At 52.3% G+C, this 21585-nt stretch overlaps 1 protein-coding gene across 1 annotated transcript in view; it reads left to right on the plus strand.

Annotated features, from left to right (window-relative positions):
• The window catches only part of LOC140406380 (plexin-B1-like), a gene marked incomplete at its 3' end in the record, with an annotated part of 27578 nt that extends 7536 nt beyond the window's left edge, over positions 1–20042 (plus strand). Inside the window, exons 2-5 of the mRNA XM_072494468.1 lie at positions 1–4; positions 11498–11677; positions 11868–11996; positions 19946–20042. The exon at positions 1–4 is cut by the window's left edge and continues 1091 nt beyond it. Of these exons, the coding sequence (XP_072350569.1) occupies positions 1–4; positions 11498–11677; positions 11868–11996; positions 19946–20042 (410 nt within the window). The remainder of the gene's footprint in view (positions 5–11497; positions 11678–11867; positions 11997–19945) is intronic.
• Positions 20043–21585: the final 1543 nt, after the last annotated feature.

Below are 21585 nucleotides of genomic sequence, written 5' to 3' on the forward strand. Positions count from 1 at the left end.
CGAGGTACGTGAGGGGGGGAGGGGACAGAGTGAGGGTCAGTGTGTGTGGGACCCGTACCCCAGTGAGGGTCAGTGTGTGTGGGACCCGTACCCCAGTGAGAGTCAGTGTGTGTGGGACCCGTACCCCAGTGAGAGTCAGTGTGTGTGGGACCCGTACCCCAGTGAGAGTCAGTGTGTGTGGGACCCGTACCCCAGTGAGAGTCAGTGTGTGTGGGACCCGTACCCCAGTGAGAGTCAGTGTGTGTGGGACCCGTACCCCAGTGAGAGTCAGGGTGTGTGGGACCCGTACCCCAGTGAGAGTCAGTGTGTGTGGGACCCGTACCCCAGTGAGAGTCAATGTGTGTGGGACCCGTACCCCAGTGAGAGTCAGTGTGTGTGGAACCCGTACCCCAGTGAGACTCAGTGTGTGTGGAACCCGTACCCCAGTGAGAGTCAGTGTGTGTGGGACCCGTACCCCAGTGAGAGTCAATGTGTGTGGGACCCGTACCCCAGTGAGAGTCAGTGTGTGTGGAACCCGTACCCCAGTGAGACTCAGTGTGTGTGGAACCCGTACCCCAGTGAGAGTCAGTGTGTGTGGGACCCGTACCCCAGTGTGAGTCAGTTTGTGTGGGACCCATACTCCAGTGAGAGTCAGCGTGTGTGGGACCCGTACCCCAGTGAGAGTCAGTGTGTGTGGGACCCGTACCCCAGTGAGAGTCAGTGTGTGTGGGACCCGTACCCCACTGAGAGTCGGTGTGTGGGTCCCGTACCCCAGTGAGAGTCAGTGTGTGTGGGACCCGTACCCCAGTGAGAGTAAGTGTGTGTGGGACCCGTACCCCAGTGAGAGTCAGTGTGTGTGGAATCCGTACCCCAGAGAGAGTCAGTGTGTGTGGGACCCGTACCCCAGTGAGAGTCAGTGTGTGTGGGACCCGTACCCCAGTGAGGGTCAGTTTGTGTGGGACCCGTACCCCAGTGAGGGTCAGGGTGTGTGGGACCCGTACCCCAGTGAGGGTCAGTGTGTGTGGGACCCGTACCCCAGTGAGAGTCAGTGTGTGTGGGACCCGTACCCCAGAGAGGGTCAGTGTGTGTGGGACCCGTACCCCAGTGAGAGTCAGTGTGTGTGGGACCCGTACCCCAGTGAGAGTCAGTGTGTGTGGGACCCGTACCCCAGTGAGGGTCAGTGTGTGTGGGACCCGTACCCCAGTGAGAGTCAGTATGTGTGGAACCCGTACCCCAGTGAGAGTCAGTGTGTGTGGGACCCGTACCCCAGTGAGAGTCAGTGTGTGTGGGACCCGGACCCCAGTGAGAGTCAGTGTGTGTGGGACCCATACCCCAGTGAGAGTCGGTGTGTGTGGAACCCGTACCCCAGTGAGAGTGAATGTGTGTGGGACCCGTACCCCAGTGAGAGTCAGTGTGTGTGGGACCCGTACCCCAGTGAGAGTCAGTTTGTGTGGGACCAGTACCCCAGTGAGAGTCAGTGTGTGTGGGACCCGTACCCCAGTGAGAGTCAGTGTGTGTGGGACCCATACCCCAATGAGAGTCAGTGTGTGTGGGACCTGTACCCCAGTGAGAGTCAGTGTGTGGGACCCGTACCCCAGTGAGAGTCAGTGTGTGTGGGACCCGTACCCCAGTGAGAGTCAGTGTGTGTGGAGCCCGAACCCCAGTGAGAGTCAGTGTGTGTGGGACCCGTACCCCAGTGAGAGTCAGTGTGTGTGGGACTCGTAGCCCAGTGAGAGTCAGTGTGTGTGGGACCCGTACCCCAGTGAGAGTCAGTGTGTGTGGGACCCGTACCCCAGTGAGAGTCAGTGTGTATGGGACCCGTATCCCAGTGAGAGACAGTGTGTGTGGGACCCGTACCCCAGTGAAAGTCAGTGTGTGTGGGACCCGTACCCCAGTGCGAGTCAGTGTGTGTGGGACCCGTACCCCAGTGAGAGTCAGTGTGTGCGGGACCCGTACCCCAGTGAGAGTCAGTGTGTGTGGGACCCGTACCCCAGTGCGAGTCAGTGTGTGTGGGACCCGTACCCCAGCGAGAGTGAGTGTGTGTGGGACCCGTACCCCAGTGAGAGTGAGTGTGTGTGGGACCCGTACCCCAGTGAGACTCAGTGTGTGTGGGACCCGTACCCCAGTAAGAGTCAGTGTATGTGGGACCCGTACCCCAATGAGAGTCAATGTGTGTGGGACCCGTACCCCAGTGAGACTCAGTGTGTGTGGGACCCGTACCCCAGTGAGAGTCAGTGTGTGTGGGACCCGTACCCCAGTGAGGGTCAGTGTGTGTGGGACCCGTACCCCAGTGAGAGTCAGTGAGTGTGGGACCCGTACCCCAGTGAGAGTCAGTGTGTGTGGGACCCGTACCCCAGTGAGAGTCAGTGTGTGTGGGACCCGTACCCCAGTGAGAATCAGTGTGTGTGGGGCCCGTACCCCAGTGAGAGTCAGTGTGTGTGGGGCCCGTACCCCAGTGAGAGTCAGTGTGTGTGGAACCCGTACCCCAGCGAGAGTCAGTGTGTGTGGGACCCGTACCCCAGTGAGAGTCAGTGTGTGTGGGACCCGTACCCCAGTGAGAGTCAGTGTGTGTGGGGCCCGTACCCCAGTGAGAGTCAGTGTGTGTGGAACCCGTATCCCAGTGAGAGTCAGTGTGTGTGGGACCCGTACCCCAGTGAGAGTCAGTGTGTGTGGGACCCGTACACCAGTGAGAGTCAGTGTGTGTGGAACCCATACCCCAGTGAGAGTCAGTGTGTGTGGAACCCGTACCCCAGTGAGAGTCAGTGTGTGTGGAACCCGTACCCCAGTGAGAGTCAGTGTGTGTGGGACCCGTACCCCTGTGAGAGTCAGTGTGGGACCCGTACCCCAGTGAGAGTCAGTGTGTGTGGGACCCGTACCCCAGTGAGAGTCAGTGTGTGTGGGACCCGTACCCCAGTGAGAGTCAGTGTGTGTGGGACCCGTACCCCAGTGAGAGTCAGTGTGTGTGGGACCCGTACCCCAGTGAGAGTCAGTGTGTGTGGGACCCGTACCCCAGTGAGATTCAGTGTGTGTGGGACCCGTACCCCAGTGTGAGTCAGTGTGTGTGGGACCCGTACCCCAGTGAGAGTCAGTGTGTATGGGACCCGTACCCCAGTGCGAGTCAGTGTGTGTCGGACCCGTACCCCAGTGAGGGTCAGTGTGTGTGGGACCCGTACCCCAGTGAGGGTCAGTGTGTGTGTGGAACCCGTACCCCAGTGAGAGTCAGTGTGTGTGGGACCCGTACCCCAGTGAGAGTCAGTGTGTGTGGGACCCGTACCCCAGTGAGAGCCAGTGTGTGTGGGACCCGTACCCCAGTGAGAGTCAGTGTGTGTGGGACCCGTACCCCAGTGAGGGTCAGTGTGTGTGGGACCCGTACCCCAGTGAGAGTCAGTGTGTGTGGGACCCGTACCCCAGTGAGAGTCAGTGTGTGTGGGACCCGTACCCCAGTGAGAGTCAGCGTGTGTGGGACCCGTACCCCAGTGAGAGTCAGTGTGTGTGCGACCCGTACCCCAGTGAGAGTCGGTGTGTGTGGGTCCCGTACCCGAGTGAGAGTCAGTGTGTGTGGGACCGTACCCCAGTGAGAGTCAGTGTGTGTGGGACCCGTACCCCAGTGAGAGTCAGTGTGTGTGGGACCCGTACCCCAGTGAGAGACAGTGTGTGTGGGACCCGTACCCCAGTGAGAGTCAGTGTGTGTGGGACCCGTACCCCAGTGAGAGTCAGTGTGTGTGGGACCCGTACCCCAGTGAGAGTCAGTATGTGTGGGACCCGTACCCCAGTGAGAGTCAGTGTGTGTGGGACCCGTACCCCAGTGAGAGTCAGTGTGTGTGGGACCCGTACCCCAGTGAGAGTCAGTGTGTGTGGGACCCGTACCCCAGTGAGAGTCAGTGTGTGTGGGACCCGTACCCCAGTGAGAGTCAGTGTGTGTGGGACCCGTACCCCAGTGAGAGTCAGTGTGTGTGGGACCCGTACCCCAGTGAGAGTCAGTGTGTGTGGGACCCGTACCCCAGTGAGATTCAGTGTGTGTGGGACCCGTACCCCAGTGTGAGTCAGTGTGTGTGGGACCCGTACCCCAGTGAGAGTCAGTGTGTATGGGACCCGTACCCCAGTGCGAGTCAGTGTGTGTCGGACCCGTACCCCAGTGAGGGTCAGTGTGTGTGGGACCCGTACCCCAGTGAGGGTCAGTGTGTGTGTGGAACCCGTACCCCAGTGAGAGTCAGTGTGTGTGGGACCCGTACCCCAGTGAGAGTCAGTGTGTGTGGGACCCGTACCCCAGTGAGAGCCAGTGTGTGTGGGACCCGTACCCCAGTGAGAGTCAGTGTGTGTGGGACCCGTACCCCAGTGAGGGTCAGTGTGTGTGGGACCCGTACCCCAGTGAGAGTCAGTGAGTGTGGGACCCGTACCCCAGTGAGAGTCAGTGTGTGTGGGACCCGTACCCCAGTGAGAGTCAGTGTGTGTGGGACCCGTACCCCAGTGAGAATCAGTGTGTGTGGGGCCCGTACCCCAGTGAGAGTCAGTGTGTGTGGGGCCCGTACCCCAGTGAGAGTCAGTGTGTGTGGAACCCGTACCCCAGCGAGAGTCAGTGTGTGTGGGACCCGTACCCCAGTGAGAGTCAGTGTGTGTGGGACCCGTACCCCAGTGAGAGTCAGTGTGTGTGGGGCCCGTACCCCAGTGAGAGTCAGTGTGTGTGGAACCCGTATCCCAGTGAGAGTCAGTGTGTGTGGGACCCGTACCCCAGTGAGAGTCAGTGTGTGTGGGACCCGTACACCAGTGAGAGTCAGTGTGTGTGGAACCCATACCCCAGTGAGAGTCAGTGTGTGTGGAACCCGTACCCCAGTGAGAGTCAGTGTGTGTGGAACCCGTACCCCAGTGAGAGTCAGTGTGTGTGGGACCCGTACCCCTGTGAGAGTCAGTGTGGGACCAGTACCCCAGTGAGAGTCAGTGTGTGTGGGACCCGTACCCCAGTGAGAGTCAGTGTGTGTGGGACCCGTACCCCAGTGAGAGTCAGTTTGTGTGGGACCCGTACCCCAGTGAGAGTCAGTGTGTGTGGGACCCGTACCCCAGTGAGAGTCAGTGTGTGTGGGACCCGTACCCCAGTGAGAGTCAGTGTGTGTGGGACCCGTACCCCAGTGAGAGTCAGTGTGTGTGGGACCCGTACCCCAGTGAGAGTCAGTGTGTGTGGAACCCGTACCCCAGTGAGAGTCAGTGTGTGTGGAACCCGTACCCCAGTGAGAGTCAGTGTGTGTGGGACCCGTACCCCAGTGAGAGTCAGTGTGTGTGGGACCCGTACCCCAGTGAGAGTGAGTGTGTGTGGGACCCGTACCCCAGTGAGAGTCAGTGTGTGTGGAACCCGTACCCCAGTGAGAGTCAGTGTGTGTGGGACCCGTACCCCAGTGAGAGTCAGTGTGTATGGGACCCGTACCCCAGTGAGAGTCAGTGTGTGTGGGACCCTTACCCCAGTGAGAGTCAGTGTGTGTGGGACCCGTACCCCAGTGAGAGTCAGTGTGTGTGGGACCCGTACCCCAGTGAGAGTCAGTGTGTGTGGAACCCGTACCCCAGTGAGAGTCAGTGTGTGTGGGACCCGTACCCCAGTGAGAGTCAGTTTGTGTGGGACCCGTACCCCAGTGAGAGTCAGTGTGTGTGGGACCCGTACCCCAGTGAGAGTCAGTGTGTGTGGGACCCGTACCCCAGTGAGAGTCAGTGTGTGTGGGACCCGTACCCCAGTGAGAGTCAGTGTGTGTGGGACCCGTACCCCAGTGAGAGTCAGTGTGTGTGGAACCCGTACCCCAGTGAGAGTCAGTGTGTGTGGAACCCGTACCCCAGTGAGAGTCAGTGTGTGTGGGACCCGTACCCCAGTGAGAGTCAGTGTGTGTGGGACCCGTACCCCAGTGAGAGTCAGTGTGTGTGGGACCCGTACACCAGTGAGAGTCAGTGTGTGTGGGACCCGTACCCCAGTGAGAGTCAGTGTGTGTGGGCCCCGTACCCCAGTGAGAGTCAGTGTGTGTGGGACCCGTACCCCAGTGAGAGTCAGTGTGTGTGGAAACCGTACCCCAGTGAGAGTCAGTGTGTGTGGGACCCGTACCCCAGTGAGAGGGGTTCAACACACTGTGTTGAACCCCTACCCTGAGGTTAGTGAAGACGGAATTCTGAGTCAGTGGTCAGAGGTGTGTGGTCGGTGAATGTGCCTGAGTGAGCGTCAGGAATCTGGGGAAGACGTTATCACAGAAAGTTTAAACAGCGCCGTGTGTTTTGCAAACTTCAGTATTCGCGAATGGTGATTGTGTGCAGCTGCTCAGAGATGATCGAGTGGAACAAGTTAAACCGGTTTGAAAAGAGATATGGTTGAAAATAACTTGTGTGTCAGAATTGGCGAGTGACATCATTCAGCAGTTTCCCAAAGGCATTCACAAACATTCCGGAACAGTCTGTCCTGTTTGAGTCGATAGGCATTAGTCGCAACAATAACTTAAATTGGCAGGAGGGAGGCTTAGTGGGAGTGCTGCACTGTCAGAGGGTCAGTACTGAGGGAGTGCTGCACTGTCAGAGGGTCAGTACTGAGGGAGTGCCGCACTGTCAGAGGGTCAGTACTGAGGGAGTGCTGCACTGTCAGAGGGTCAGTACTGAGGGAGTGCCGCACTGTCAGAGGGTCAGTACTGAGGGAGTGCCGCACTGTCAGAGGGTCAGTACTGAGGGAGTGCTGCACTGTCAGAGGGTCAGTACTGAGGGAGTGCCGCACTGTCAGAGGGTCAGTGCTGAGGGAGTGCTGCACTGTCAGAGGGTCAGTACTGAGGGAGTGCTGCACTGTCAGAGGGTCAGTACTGAGGGAGTGCCGCACTGTCAGAGGGTCAGTACTGAGGGAGTGCTGCACTGTCAGAGGGTCAGTACTGAGGGAGTGCCGCACTGTCAGAGGGTCAGTACTGAGGGAGTGCCGCACTGTCAGAGGGTCAGTACTGAGGGAGTGCCGCACTGCCAGAGGGTCAGTACTGAGGGAGTGCCGCACTGTCAGAGGGTCAGTACTGAGGGAGTGCTGCACTGTCAGAGGGTCAGTACTGAGGGAGTGCCGCACTGTCAGAGGGTCAGTACTGAGGGAGTGCCGCACTGTCAGAGGGTCAGTACTGAGGGAGTGCTGCACTGTCAGAGGGTCAGTACTGAGGGAGTGCTGTACTGTCAGAGGGTCAATGATTTGGCACCTCAGGAACACAAAGCTCATGAAGTGACATTTTCTCCTGAATGAATCCTGTTTGATGACAAAACTGGAATGTGATCTTGCAAAATATTCTTTTGGTTCACATATTTGTGTTCAGTGAAGGAAGGAATTCACAAACAAGTCTTCACTGGAAGATAAAACCACAAGTCAGTACACTGACTGATATCTCTCAGTCCCCTCTCTCTCTCAGGGAGATATCTGTACACTGACTGGTGTCTCTCAGTCCTCTCTCTCTTGGGGAGATATCTGTACACTGACTGGTGTCTCTCAGTCCCCTCTCTCTCTCAGGGAGATATCTGTACACTGACTGGTGTCTCTCAGTCCCCTCTCTCTCTCAGGGAGATATCTGTACACTGACTGGTGTCACTCAGTCCCCTCTCTCTCTCAGGGAGATATCTGTACGCTGACTGGTGTCTCTCAGTCCCCTCTCTCAGGGAGATATCTGTACACTGACTGGTGTCTCACAGTCCCCTCTCTCTCTCAGGGAGATATCTGTACGCTGACTGGTGTCTCTCAGTCCCCTCTCTCTCAGGGAGATATCTGTACACTGACTGGTGTCTCACAGTCCCCTCTCTCTCTCAGGGAGATATCTGTACACTGACTGGTGTCTCTCAGTCCCCTCTCTCTCTCAGGGAGATATCTGTACACTGACTGGTGTCTCTCAGTCCCCTCTCTCTCTCAGGGAGATATCTGTACACTGACTGGTGTCTCTCAGTCCCCTCTCTCTCAGGGAGATATCTGTACACTGACTGGTGTCTCACAGTCCCCTCTCTCTCTCAGGGAGATATCTGTACACTGACTGGTGTCTCTCAGTCCCCTCTCTCTCAGGGAGATATCTGTACACTGACTGGTGTCTCACAGTCCCCTCTCTCTCTCAGGGAGATATCTGTACACTGACTGGTGTCACTCAGTCCCCTCTCTCTCTAAGGGATATATCTGTACACAGACTGGTGTCTCTCAGTCCCCTCTCTCTCAGGGAGATGTCTGTACACTGACTGGTGTCTCTCGGTCCCCTCTCTCTCAGGGAGATATCTGTACACTGACTGGTGTCTCTCAGTCCCCTCTCTCAGGGAGATATCTGTACACTGACTGGTGTCTCTCAGTCCCCTCTCTCTCTCAGGGAGATATCTGTACACTCACTGGTGTCTCTCAGTCCCCTCTCTCTCAGGGAGATATCTGTACACTGACTGGTGTCTCTCAGTCCCCTCTCTCTCTCAGGGAGATATCTGTACACTGACTGGTGTCTCTCGGTCCTCTCTCTCTCAGGGAGATATCTGCACACTGACTGGTGTCTCTCAGTCCTCTCTCTCTCTCAGGGAGATATCTGTACACTGACTGGTGTCTCTCAGTCCCCTCTCTCTCAGGGAGATGTCTGTACACTGACTGGTGTCTCTCAGTCCCCTCTCTCTCAGGGAGATATCTGTACACTGACTGGTGTCTCTTAGTCCCCTCTCTCTCCCAGGGAGATATCTGTACACTGACTGGTGTCTCTCAGTCCCCTCTCTCTCTCAGGGAGATATCTGTACACTGACTGGTGTCTCTCAGTCCCCTCTCTCTCTCAGGGAGATATCTGTACACTGACTGGTGTCTCTCAGTCCCCTCTCTCAGGGAGATATCTGTACACTGACTGGTGTCTCTCAGTCCCCTCTCTCTCAGGGAGATATCTGTACACTGACTGGTGTCTCTCAGCCCCCTCTCTCTCAGGGAGATATCTGTACACTGACTGGTGTCTCTCAGTCCTCTCTCTCTCAGGGAGATATCTGTACACTGACTGGTGTCTCTCAGTCCCCTCTCTCTCAGGGAGATATCTGTACACTGACTGGTGTCTCTCAGTCCCCTCTCTCTCAGGGAGATATCTGTACACTGACTGGTGTCTCTCAGTCCTCTCTCTCTCTCAGGGAGATATCTGTACACTGACTGGTGTCTCTCAGTCCTCTCTCTCTCAGGGAGATATCTGTACACTGACTGGTGTCTCTCAGTCCCCTCTCTCTCTCTCAGGGAGATATCTGTACACTGACTGGTGTCTCACAGTCCCCTCTCTCTCTCAGGGAGATATCTGTACACTGACTGGTGTCTCACAGTCCCCTCTCTCTCTCAGGGAGATATCTGTACACTGACTGGTGTCTCTCAGTCCCCTCTCTCTCAGGGAGATATCTGTACACTGACTGGTGTCACTCAGTCCCCTCTCTCTCTAAGGGATATATCTGTACACTGACTGGTGTCTCTCAGTCCCCTCTCTCTCTTCACAGCTCCAGGGTCCCAGGTTCGATTCCGGCTAGGGTCACTGTCTGTGCGGAGTCTGCACATCCTCCCCGTGTGTGCGTGGGTTTCCTCCCACAGTCCAAAGATGTGCGGGTTAGGTAGATTGGCCAGGATAAATAAACTGAGTGTCCAAGATTGCCCTTGGTGTTGGGTGGGGTTACTGGGTTATGGGGGTAGGGTGGAGGTGTTGACCTTGGGTAGGGTGCTCTTTCCAAGAGCCGGTGCAGACTCGATGGGCCGAATGGCCTCCTTCTGCACTGTAAATTCCATGCTAATCTATGATAATATAATCTCTCTGTCTCTCTCTCTCTCACTATCTCAGTCTCTCTCTCTTTCTCTCTCTGTCTCTCTCTCTCTCTCTCTCTCAGTCTGTCTCTCTTTTTCTCTCTCTCTGTCTCGCTCTCTGTCTTTCTCTCTCTCAGTCTTTCTCTCCCTGTCTGTCTCTGTCTCTCTCTCTGTCTCTTTCTCTCAGTCTTTCTCTCTCTGTCTCTCTCTCTCTCACTGTCTTTCTCTCTCTCTCTCTCAGTCTCTCTCTGTCTCTCTCTCTCTCTGTCTCTCTCTCGGTCTCTCTCTCTCTCTGTCTTTCTCTCTCTCTCTCTCTCAGTCTGTCTCTCTCTCTGTCTCCGTGTGTCTCACTCTTTCTCTATCTATCTCAGCCTCTGTGTAACTCTCTGTTTCTGTCAGTCCCTCTCTCTCTCAGTCTCTTTCTTTCTCTGTCTCTGTCTCGCTCTCTCTCTGTCTCTCTCTCTCTCTCTCTCTGTCTGTCTCTCTCTCTATTTCAGTCTCTCTCTGTCTCTCTCTCTCTCTGTCTTTCTCTCTCTCTCTCAGTCTGTCTCTCTCTCAGTCTCTCTCTGTCTCTCTCTCTCTATTTCAGTCTCTCTCTGTCTCTCTCTCTCTCTGTCTTTCTCTCTCTCTCTCTCTCTCTCAGTCTGTCTCTCTCTCTGTCTCCGTGTGTCTCACTCTTTCTCTATCTATCTCAGCCTCTGTGTAACTCTCTGTTTCTGTCAGTCCCTCTCTCTCTCAGTCTCTTTCTTTCTCTGTCTCTGTCTCGCTCTCTCGCAGTCTTTCTCTCTGTCTCTCTCCATCTTACTCTCTCTCTCTGTCTCTCTCTCTCTCTCTGTCTCTCTCTCTGTTTTTTTCTCTCTATCTCAGTCTCTCTCTCTCTCTCTGTCTCTCCCTCTCTCTCTCTGTCTCTATCTCTCTGTCTCCGTCTCTCTCCCTCTCTCTCTCTGTCTCTCTCTCTCTGTCTCTCTCTCTCTCTGCTTCTGTCTGTCTCTCTCTCTCTCTATCTATCTCAGTCTCTGTGTAACTCTCTGTTTCTGTCAGTCTCTCTCTATCTCAGTCTCTTTCTTTCTCTGTCTCTGTCTCGCTCTCTCTGTCTCTGTCTCTCTCTCTCTGTTTCTGTCAGTCTCTCTCTATCTCAGTCTCTTTCTTTCTCTGTCTCTGTCTCGCTCTCTCTCCTTTCAGACGCTCCTTATAACTGACCTCTTGGACTGTGTTCTCAGGTCACCCTCGGATGGCACAGTGGTTAGCACTGCGGCGTCACAGCGCCCGGTACCCGGCTTGAACCCGGGCCTGGTGTCACTGTCTGTGCGGAGTCTGCACGTCCTCCCCGTGTCTGCGTGGGTTTCCTCCGGGTGCTCCGGTTTCCTCCCACAGTCCAAAGATGTGCAGGTTAGGTGGATTGGCCATGATAAATTGCCCCTTTGTGTCCAGGGATGTGCAGGTACAGTTGGAGCTTTGGGAACAGGACAAGGCGGTGGGGGGGGGGGGGGTAGTGGGCGGGGTTGGGTGCTCTTTCAGAGGGTCAGTGCAGACTGGGTGGGCTGAATGGCCTCCTTGTGCACTGAGGGGTTGGGCAGACGCTGCTATCTCCTCGGGGGTCTCGGGCGGCGCTCTCTGCTGCTGTGATGCGTCTCGGGATGTTTTGCGGGCTGAGGGATGTGTGGTTCTTGTCGTGAGAGTGTCCGATTTGTTTGGGGTGGCTGAGTTGGGAGGGGGGGGTGAAAGGTGAAAGGTCACGCGAGGATCCCCGTGTTGCCTCTGTCATTCCAGGAGTCCACGAAGAGGTACCCGTGTGGGTACGAGCACACGCCCAGTCCCATCGCCAGCAACATCCCAGTCGAGGCCGTGGCCGCGCTCACCGACTCCATCCAGCTGACCGCCGTGGCGGTCGCCAGTGACATGAACAACACCATCCTATTCCTGGGCGATCGACTGGGGAAGCTTCACAAGGTCGGTGGTTCTGTCTTGTACTGCGGCCGGTGGGTTGGGGGGGGGGTGGGGGCGGTGAGGGGGAGGGGTGGGCAGTGTGGGGGAGGGGTGGGCACACGTTGGTGGTAGTGGGGATGGATGGGGGGTGGGGGGTCAAGGCTGGCGGGCATCACCTTCCCTCACTCACACGTCTCCCCACCTTCCGACGCAGGTTTTCCTGAGGTCCCGCTCCGAAGCCCGGATGTTCGGCAGTGTGACAATCCAGCCAGGATCCCCCATCAACCGGGATCTCTTCCTGGACCCGGAGGGTGACCATGTCTATGTCCTGACATCAACACAGGTGAGAGCTGCCACGGGAGGGTGGTGAGCGGGGTGGGGGGGGGGGGGGGGGAGCGGTAAAGGCTCCTCAAAAACTCGCTGCGTTTAACATAAAACTCTCCTCAAATTTTTGTGGGATGAACAAGGAGACAATATAAAATAAGAGGTAAACTTCCGAAAATGCTGCAGGAACAGAGGGACCTGGGGGTATCTGTGCCAAGATCATTGAAGGACAGGTGGAGATTTTTTAATGTATCATGTCTGTCGCTGCCTCAGTCCCAGCGTTTATCGTCCGTCCCTAATTGCCCCTTGAGAAGGGGGTGGGTGAGCCGCCTTCTGGAACCCGCTGCAGTCCCAAGTGGTGTAGGTACACCCACTGTGCTGATAGGGAGGGAGTTCCAGGATTTTGCGACAGTGAAGGAACGGCCGATATATTTCCAGTCGGGATGGTGAGGGGCTCAGACGCCAAGTTTGGGGGAAGCTTAGTTGATGAATCAAGTCCTGGCGCAATACGACAAGTTGTAAGATTTGTAATATTTCTGGACTATCCAAGTTGTTCGATTCCTTGTATTATTCGACTGTGTAACGTTGAAGGAATTTATATTATCTCTGCTATTCGGTTATCAGTAGCACTTTGCGAATACTGGAACTCAGCAGAAATTTGCAGTATAAACTCCTCAGGTGCCAAAAAGAATTGTTTTATTTGTAGTCGCTTGATTACAATTTGAAAGTCATTTAAAAGGCAATTCGTAGACAATTCGAAGCTTTCAGAGAATTACAGACGGGGGCGTCATTCTCCGACCCCCCGCCGGGTCGGAGAATGGCCGTTGGCCGCCGTGAATCCCGCCCCCGCCGAAGTCTCCGCTCCCGGAGATTGGGCGGTGGCGGGAATCAGGCCGCGCCGGTTGGCGGGACCCCCCGCTGGATTCTCCGGCCCGGATGGGCCGAAGTCCCGCCCAGGAATTGCCTGTCCCGCCGGCGTAAATCAAAGCTGGTATTTACCGGCGGGACCAGGCGGCGTGGGCGGGCTCCGGGGTCCTGGGGGGGGGGCGCGGGGCGATCTGACCCCGGGGGGTGCCCCCACGGTGGCCTGTCCCGCGATCGGGGCCCACCGATCCGCGGGCGGGCCTGTGCCGTGGGGGCACTCTTTCCCCTACGCCTCCGCCACGGCCTCCACCATGGCGGAGGCGGAAGAGACTCTCCACACTGCGCATGCGCGGGAAACTGACAGCGGCCGCTGACGCTCCCGCACATGCGCCGCATTTCCGCGCCAGCTGGCGGGGCAACAAACGCCATTTCCGCCAACTGGCGGGGCGGAAATCCCTCCGGCGCCGGCCTAGCCCCTCAATGTTGGGGCTCGGCCCCCAAAGATGCGGAGCATTCCGCACCTTTGGGCCGGCGCAATGCCCGCCTGATTGGCGCCGTTTTTGGCGCCAGTCGGCGGACATCGCACCGTTGGGGGAGAATTTCGCCCATTATCTTTTTTGCTTAGGCAGACAGCTCGAAAGTAACTTTTAAAAGGTCAAAGTCTGGCAATGAGACATGAAGAGAGAGAGAAAGCTAATCTTCAGCTAAACTCAAACTCAAAGTCAAAAGTGGACTAACATCACTGACACAGACTGTTAGACTGACAGAACCCCCAAAAGACATCTCTAAAATGGAGACTAGAATCAAAGACAGAAATTAAGGACAGACAACACCAAAAGACAACACTAACATGGCGGGCAGAAACTTTTCAGTTATACACTTTCATATCTGTCTTAAGTCATCTAATCACACCCCAATATAATCCGAATTGGTTTGGGTTAGACTCAAACACATTTGATTTGATGGCAAGCCGTCCATCTTCAATGTGCAACATTAGCTTTTCTGACCCAGCTGTTGTCTGCATTGTGAGCAATGGTGTCTTCATGTTGCTATGGTATTCAGTCCTTGTCCTTGACAATTAGCACAAGAGTTGTCAAATTATCTTGCAACTGTGCTGTTTTAATGTCACACTGACTCTGAAAATATGCATTTGCCAGAACAACGGACCTCAGTAAAAGTGAACTATGCTGTATAAATGGGTATTTAAAACTGGGGCTCAATATTTATGCTTAAACAGCTATCTTTTACCTATACTAGTTGTATTCAAAATACCTGGCTTCAACAGTCGGCCCTTTGATAAATCAAAAAATTAAGTGAGATATATCAGAAAAGATTAAATACATCATTAATGCGATAGGATAGGTAAAAGCGCAAAGAATAACTAATTCATATTGTCATTACAGTTTTAAACAATAAAATGGACACTTAACATTGCAACAGGCATTTCAAAATAATTATTATAATTAATAAATTAATCAAATTTGATCACATTGGTCTGTTATGTAAATGATGAATGCAGCTACACAGGAGAATTGGATTATTCTTATTGTGGACATTTCAGTGTGTCCCAAACCACCCACAAATTTTATCCCAGAGAGAGATAAATTGGGGTGGATCAAGTTTTTGATTTCTTTTTGGACCTGTAATGCCAAATCTTTAACTTCTTTCTAGCATATAGTCAAGTGCCATTCGATTTTGTAATACTACGGTTAATCATTTTACAGATCTTAACATTGATATACTGATTGATACAGTAAAAAGTTGAACATATGATCTAGTAATAAATGTGTAAAATGATTATCAAAATGATGTCAAGTCTTTGACATCTTCTGGATAATACACAAAAGCTTGTTGAAAGGGTTAATTTTCTTGCAGAGACAAAAAGAGGCGTATAGCTTGGAATGATGCCATTCGCATCTCCAAACTTTAAAAAAAATATTTGTCACTCAAATGGACTGGGAGTAAAAAGTTGGATTGCTGCCAAATTCACGTTATCAAATGTCTTTGAACAATCTGTTCTTTTGGAATATAGATTTGAGTTGTTTTTTTAAAAAAAACAGCTTCCACATTGTTTGGAGTTTTAATTTCCAGACTAATTTTAAACATTTATTTTAAAATATCAAATACAATAACTTATTAAATATATAACTGAACCAATCTTGTGCTGTATCTTGATTTTCTGTCGATGAATTTGTCGATTCTGTTAAAGGAAACACAGCTAACAAGATATGTTAATTTCTTTAAATTAATAAAGCAACGTTCAGAATAATGACAGTTTTCTTAAGTTGACAGTTCTTGGCAACTTTTTAGCGATACATTGAGGGTTCTTTAGCTGCTTTGATGGCAGCCTTTCTGTTCTGAGTAAGTTCCCTTTTTCGTTTGGAAATTTTCTGTCCCAAGTAAACATCTTTCTGGGCAATTTGTGCTTTGTGAAAGCTAGCTTTGTGACTGTTAGCACTGAGGTGGTTCAAGACCACCTGTAAGTCTTTGTCATGATCATCTTTATTGATGGAGGTTATCAGAACATCATCTTCATATTGGATAATGGTGGAAGGCCGAACAGGCAGTTGCCTGAGATGATTCTGTGAAGCCATGTGGTAAACAGTTGGGCTATTATGATACTGTTGTTGATTAACTGTAAAAGCAAACCATGGTTGTAGTTGCTTAGCCAGTGTTGCTGACCAGAAGCCATACTGGGTGTGTCTTGTTGGTACGTGTTACATGGTTGACCACGAGGTGGAAATGTATTGTAGTGAACATTGTCTACTTCATTATCATCTCTCGAATCCATCCATTGTTTTTGATAGCATTTTGCCATCCAGTGTCCTACTCTACCACAGAAAAGACATTGTGGTATTTTCTTACATGATTTTAATGGAGCAAGTGTACATGTTTGTTCTAGCGCTGGTGGTGAAATTGTAGTTACTGCTGATATTCCTGCAGGTGCTGCAACAGCCGCCGCTGGAGCAGCAGGTAACATGGGCTGGATTTGAACACTATCTTCGTCTGCTTGGGCTGCTTTCTGAGTTTGTTCAATTTTCTGCACAGAAAGCCTGTTTGTCAAAGAATTGCAGTGTTCAGTTACGTTGTTTATATCTCTTTCTAAAACACATCTTTCTTTCATTAACTTGCAATTTTCAAGTTCAATTCGCTCAGTTTTTAATTGCAATTGTCGGTATTTTGACTCCACTTCAAAGACTTGATTTTGGAATTCTGTTATTTGAAAAGATAACTGCTGGAGTTCAGAGGTTTTGTTTTGCAAATCTGTTCTAATTTCATCATAATGCTCAAGTTTGGATTTTGCAACTCGCAATTCTGTTCTAATTTCATCATAATGCTCAAGTTTGGATTTTGCAACTTGCAAATCTGTTCTAATTTCATCATAATGCTCAAGTTTGGATTTTGCATCTTGCAATTCTTCCACAACTGCACTTAGTTGGTCTTTAGTGGACTGAAGCTGATGATCACTTTTATTTTTAACAATGATCTCTTGCTGACTGTGTATCTGACCCGTAATTACCAGGGACCATTTTACACGTTCTGCACTGTGTAATCGTGTGCATTTTCCCCATGCTCTCTTGATATTATTGAAGGACCACTGTCCTCTGGGGATATCATACTTTGATTCAATTTTTTTTGAGGTTTCACATAGGTCAAATTGTCTACGAGTGAAAGATCTACAATCCCCCAACATATCTTCAACAGAAACATCTGGTATTCCAACACCCCCCTTGGATGTAGTGGGGAGTAATTTTCTGCCTGCTAAAGGCTCTGAATCTACACTTTGATTTGGATCAGCCATAAATTTTCTTGATCGCTGACTGCCTTAAAGACCTCAAAGACTGTTTTATTTTAGTTACTGCAGTGACTAATCTTCCAGTCACGTCTACATTAGTCTCAACGACTAGCACTTGATTTATTTAACACAATCTATAAAAAATGTTCTTTTCAAGGGTCGAAGTACTGATTGATGCGGCTTTAAGACTTTTAATGGGTGAAAAAGATATTTCTTACCCTAGTCTAGCCGTGGGTTCCGGCTGTCTTCTGGGCCTCCTCCTCCTATCTCCGAAGCTTCCCGAAGGTTCCGGATCTCCTCCGATTATCTTCGAAGCTTTCCGTCGTCACCTGGGCCTCCGAAGGTCGTTCAGTACTCCCCCCCCAGCTGCCGACTACGCCAATTATAGAGAATCTTTGATTTATGGGATCTTAACCTGTTGAACTACGTCAAGTTTGGGGGAAGCTTAGTTGATGAATCAAGTCCTGGCGCAATACGACAAGTTGTAAGATTTGTAATATTTCTGGACTATCCAAGTTGTTCGATTCCTTGTATTATTCGACTGTGTAAAGTTGAAGGAATTTATATCATCTCTGCTATTCGGTTATCAGTAGCACTTTGCGAATACTGGAACTCAGCAGAAATTTGCAGTATAAACTCCTCAGGTGCCAATAGGAATTGTTTTATTTGTAGTCGCTTGATTACAATTTGAAAGTCATTTAAAAGGCAATTCGTAGACAATTCGAAGCTTTCAGAGAATTACAGACATTATCTTTCTTTGCTTAGGCAGACAGCTCGAAAGTAACTTTTAAAAGGTCAAAGTCTGGCAATGAAACATGAAGAGAGAGAGAAAGCTAATCTTCAGCTAAACTCAAACTCAAAGTCAAAAGTGGACTAACATCACTGACACAGACTGGTAGACTGACAGAACCTCCAAAAGACATCTCTAAAATGGAGACTAGAATCAAAGACAGAAATTAAGGGACAGACAACACCAAAAGACAACACTAACATGGCGGGCAGAAACTTTTCAGTTATACACTTTCATATCTGTCTTAAGTCATCTAATCACACCCCAATATAATCCTAATTGGTTTGGGTTACACTCAAACACATTTGATTTGATGGCAAGCCGTCCATCTTCAATGTGCAACATCAGCTTTTCTGACCCAGCTGTTGTCTGCATTGTGAGCAATGGTGTCTTCATGTTGCTATAGTATTCAGTCCTTGTCCTTGACAATTAGCACAAGAGTTGTCAAATTATCTTGCAACTGTGCTGTTTTAATGTCACACTGACTCTGAAAATATGCATTTGCCAGAACAAACGGACCTCAGTAAAAGTGAACTATGCTGTATAAATGGGTATTTAAAACTGGGGCTCAATATTTATGCTTAAACAGCTATCTTTTACCTATACTAGTTGTATTCGAAATACCTGGCTTCAACAGTACACCCACTGTGCTGATAGGGAGGGAGTTCCAGGATTTTGCGACAGTGAAGGAACGGCCGATATATTTCCGAGTCGGGATGGTGAGGGGCTCAGAGGGGAGCCTCCAGGTGGTGGGGGTCCCAGGTATCTGCTGCTCTTGTCCTTCTAGATGGTAGAGGGCGTGGGTTTGGAAGGTGCTGCCTAAGGGGCCTTGGTGAGTTGCTGCAGTGCATCTTGTAGACGGTACACACGGCTGCCTCTGTGCGTCGGTGGGGGAGGGAGTGAATGTGTCTGGGATGGGGTGTCGATCAAGCGGGGCTGCTTTGTCCTGGATGGTGTCGAGCTGCTCGAGTGTTGGAGCTGCTCTCATCCAGGCAAGTGGAGAGTTTCCATCCCACTCCTGACTTGTGCCTTGGAGATGGTGGACAGGCTTTGGGGGGGGGGGTCAGGAGGTGAGTTACTTTCCGCAGGATTCCCAGCCTCTGACCTGCCCTGGGAGCCACAGTATTAATGTGTCTGGGTCCAGTTCAGTTTCTGATCAATGGTAACCCCCAGGATGTTGATAGTGGGGGATTCAGCGATGGTAATACCCGTTTGTAAAGCACCTCATACTCTGGGATTTTATTTTAGAAATGAATGGGGACAGGGAGTACAGGAGCGAGGAGATTATACTTTGATTTGATTTATTATTGTCACATGTATTAGTTTACAGTGAAAAGTGTTGTTTCTTGCCTGCTGTACAAACAATGCATACCGTACATAGGGAAGGAAGGAGAGACTGCAGAATATAATGTTACAGTTATAGCAAGGTGTAGAGAAAAGATCAACTTAATACGAGGTAGGTCCATTCAAAAGTCTGATGGCGGTAGGGAAGAAGCTGTTTTTGAGTCGGTTGGTACGTTACCTCAAACTTTGGTATCTTTTTCCTGACGGAAGAAGGTGGAAGAGAGCATGTCCGGGGTGCGTGGGGTCCTTAATTATGCTGGCGGCCTTTCTGAGGGCTGCGGGAATTATAGATAGAGTCAATGGATGGGAGGCTGGTTTGCGTGATGGACTGGGCTACATTCACGACCTTTTGTAGTTTCCTGTGGTCTTGGGCAGAGCAGGCTCCATACCAAGCTGTGATACAACCAGAAAGAATGCTCTCTATGGGGCATCTGTAGAGGTTGGTGAGTGTCGTAGCTGACATGCCAAATTTCCTTAGCCTTCTGAGAAAGTAGAGTCGTTGGTGGGCTTTCTTATCTATAGTGTCGGCATGGGGGGACCAGGACAGGCTGTTGGTGATCTGGACACCTAAAAACTTGAAGCTCTCGACCCTTTCTACTTCGTTCCCATTGATGTAGACAGGGGCATGTTCTCCACTACGCTTCCTGAAGTCGGTGACAATCTCCTTCGTTTTGTTGACATTGAGGAGAGATTATTGTCGCCGCACCAGTTCACCAGATTCTCGATCTCATTCCTGTACTCTGTCTCGTCATTGTTTCAGACTCAATTTATACAAGACGTCAGCTGGAATATTAAAAAAATAATCTCGAGTATCACAGAATCACAGAATTTACAGTGCCGTAGGAGGCCATTCGGCCCATCGAGTCACCTTGGAAAGAGCACCCTACTCAAGCACACCTGCTCCACCCTATCCCCGTAACCCAGTAACCCCAATTAACTTTTATTTTGGACACTAAGAGCGATTTATCAAGGCCAATCCACCTAACCCGCACCTATACTCCACACGGGGCTGGGGATAGGAGGATTGGCCACACTAAATTGCCCCTTAATTGGAATTTTTTTTTTAATAGGATTAACAGTAAGGTGTGTGTTTATTACCGGGACCCCCCTCCTCACTCGGATTTTTGGCTCTGCGGGTTTTGGTGTGTTAAACTTGTCCCTTCCCCATCCACAGATAACCAAGGTGCCCGTGGCTGAGTGTTCGCGATACTCGAACTGTACGAGCTGTCTAGACGCCCGAGATCCATACTGTGGCTGGTGTGTGCTAGACGGTAGGTTAGTATCTGACACAATGATGCACATACATAGCAATACTGAGAGCTTCAAACAGAGCCACAGGCCATTCGGCCTCTCTGATGCACGCCGCTGTTCCTGCCGCACACCCTCCTCCAACCCCTGCTGTCTCCATGTCTCCCTCTCTCCCCTATCCTTCTATTCCTGTCTCCCTCAAGTTTATCGAGCTCCCCCCCCCCCCCCCCCCGCTTTCCCGTTAATCACAACGGGACGATTCACCTCGAATACTCTGTGTGGGAGCGAGTCCCACATTCCCCACACTCCCCGTGGGAGCGAGTCCCACATTCCCCCACACACCCCCGTGGGAGCGAGTCCCACATTCTCCCCACTCCCCGTGGGAGCGAGTCCCACATTCTCCACACTCCCCGTGGGAGCGAGTCCCACATTCTCCCCACTCCCCATGGGAGCGAGTCCCACATTCCCCACACTCCCCATGGGAGTGAGTCCCACATTCTCCCCACTCCCCATGGGAGCGAGTCCCACATTCCCCACACTCCCCGTGGGAGCGAGTCCCACATTCCCCACACTCCCCGTGGGAGCGAGTCCCACATTCTCCCCACTCCCCGTGGGGAGCGAGTCCCCACATTCTCCCCACTCCCCGTGGGAGCGAGTCCCACATTCTCCCCACTCCCCGTGGGAGCGAGTCCCACATTCTCCACACTCCCCGTGGGAGCGAGTCCCACTTTCTCCCTACTCCCCATGGGAGCGAGTCCCACATTCTCCCCACTCCCTGTGCGAGTGAGTCCCACATTCTCCCCACTCCCCGTGGGAGCGAGCCCCACATTCACCACACTCCCCCATGGGAGCGAGTCCCACATTCTCCCCACTCCCCGTGGGAGCGAGTCCCACAGTCTCCCCACTCCCTGTGGGAGCGAGTCCCACATTCTCCCCACTCCCTGTGGGAGCGAGTCCCACTTTCTCCCTACTCCCCGTGCGAGCGAGTCCCACATTCTCCCCACTCCCTGTGCGAGCGAGTCCCACATTTTCCCCACTCCCCGTGGGAGCGAGTCCCACTTTCTCCCTACTCCCCATGCGAGCGAGTCCCACATTCTCCCCACTCCCTGTGGGAGCGAGTCCCACATTCTCCCCCACTCCCTGTGGGAGTGAGTCCCACATTCCCCCCACTCCCTGTGGGAGCGAGTCTCACATTCCCCCCACTCCCTGTGGGAGCGAGTCCCACATTCTCCCCCACTCCCCGTGGGAGCGAGTCCCACTTTCTCCCTACTCCCCATGCGAGCGAGTCCCACATTCTCCCCACTCCCTGTGGGAGCGAGTCCCACATTCTCCCCACTCCCTGTGGGAGTGAGTCCCACATTCCCCCCACTCCCTGTGGGAGCGAGTCTCACATTCTCCCCCACTCCCTGGGGGAGCGAGTCCCACATTCTCCCCACTCCCTGTGGGAGCGAGTCCCACATTCTCCCCACTCCCTGTGGGAGCGAGTCCCACATTCTCCCCACTCCCTGTGGGAGTGAGTCCCACATTCTCCCCACTACCTGTGGGAGCGAGTCCCACATTCTCCCC

The sequence above is a fragment of the Scyliorhinus torazame genome, unplaced genomic scaffold (assembly GCF_047496885.1).
Source record: "Scyliorhinus torazame isolate Kashiwa2021f unplaced genomic scaffold, sScyTor2.1 scaffold_519, whole genome shotgun sequence".
Taxonomy (NCBI): Eukaryota; Metazoa; Chordata; class Chondrichthyes; order Carcharhiniformes; family Scyliorhinidae; genus Scyliorhinus; species Scyliorhinus torazame.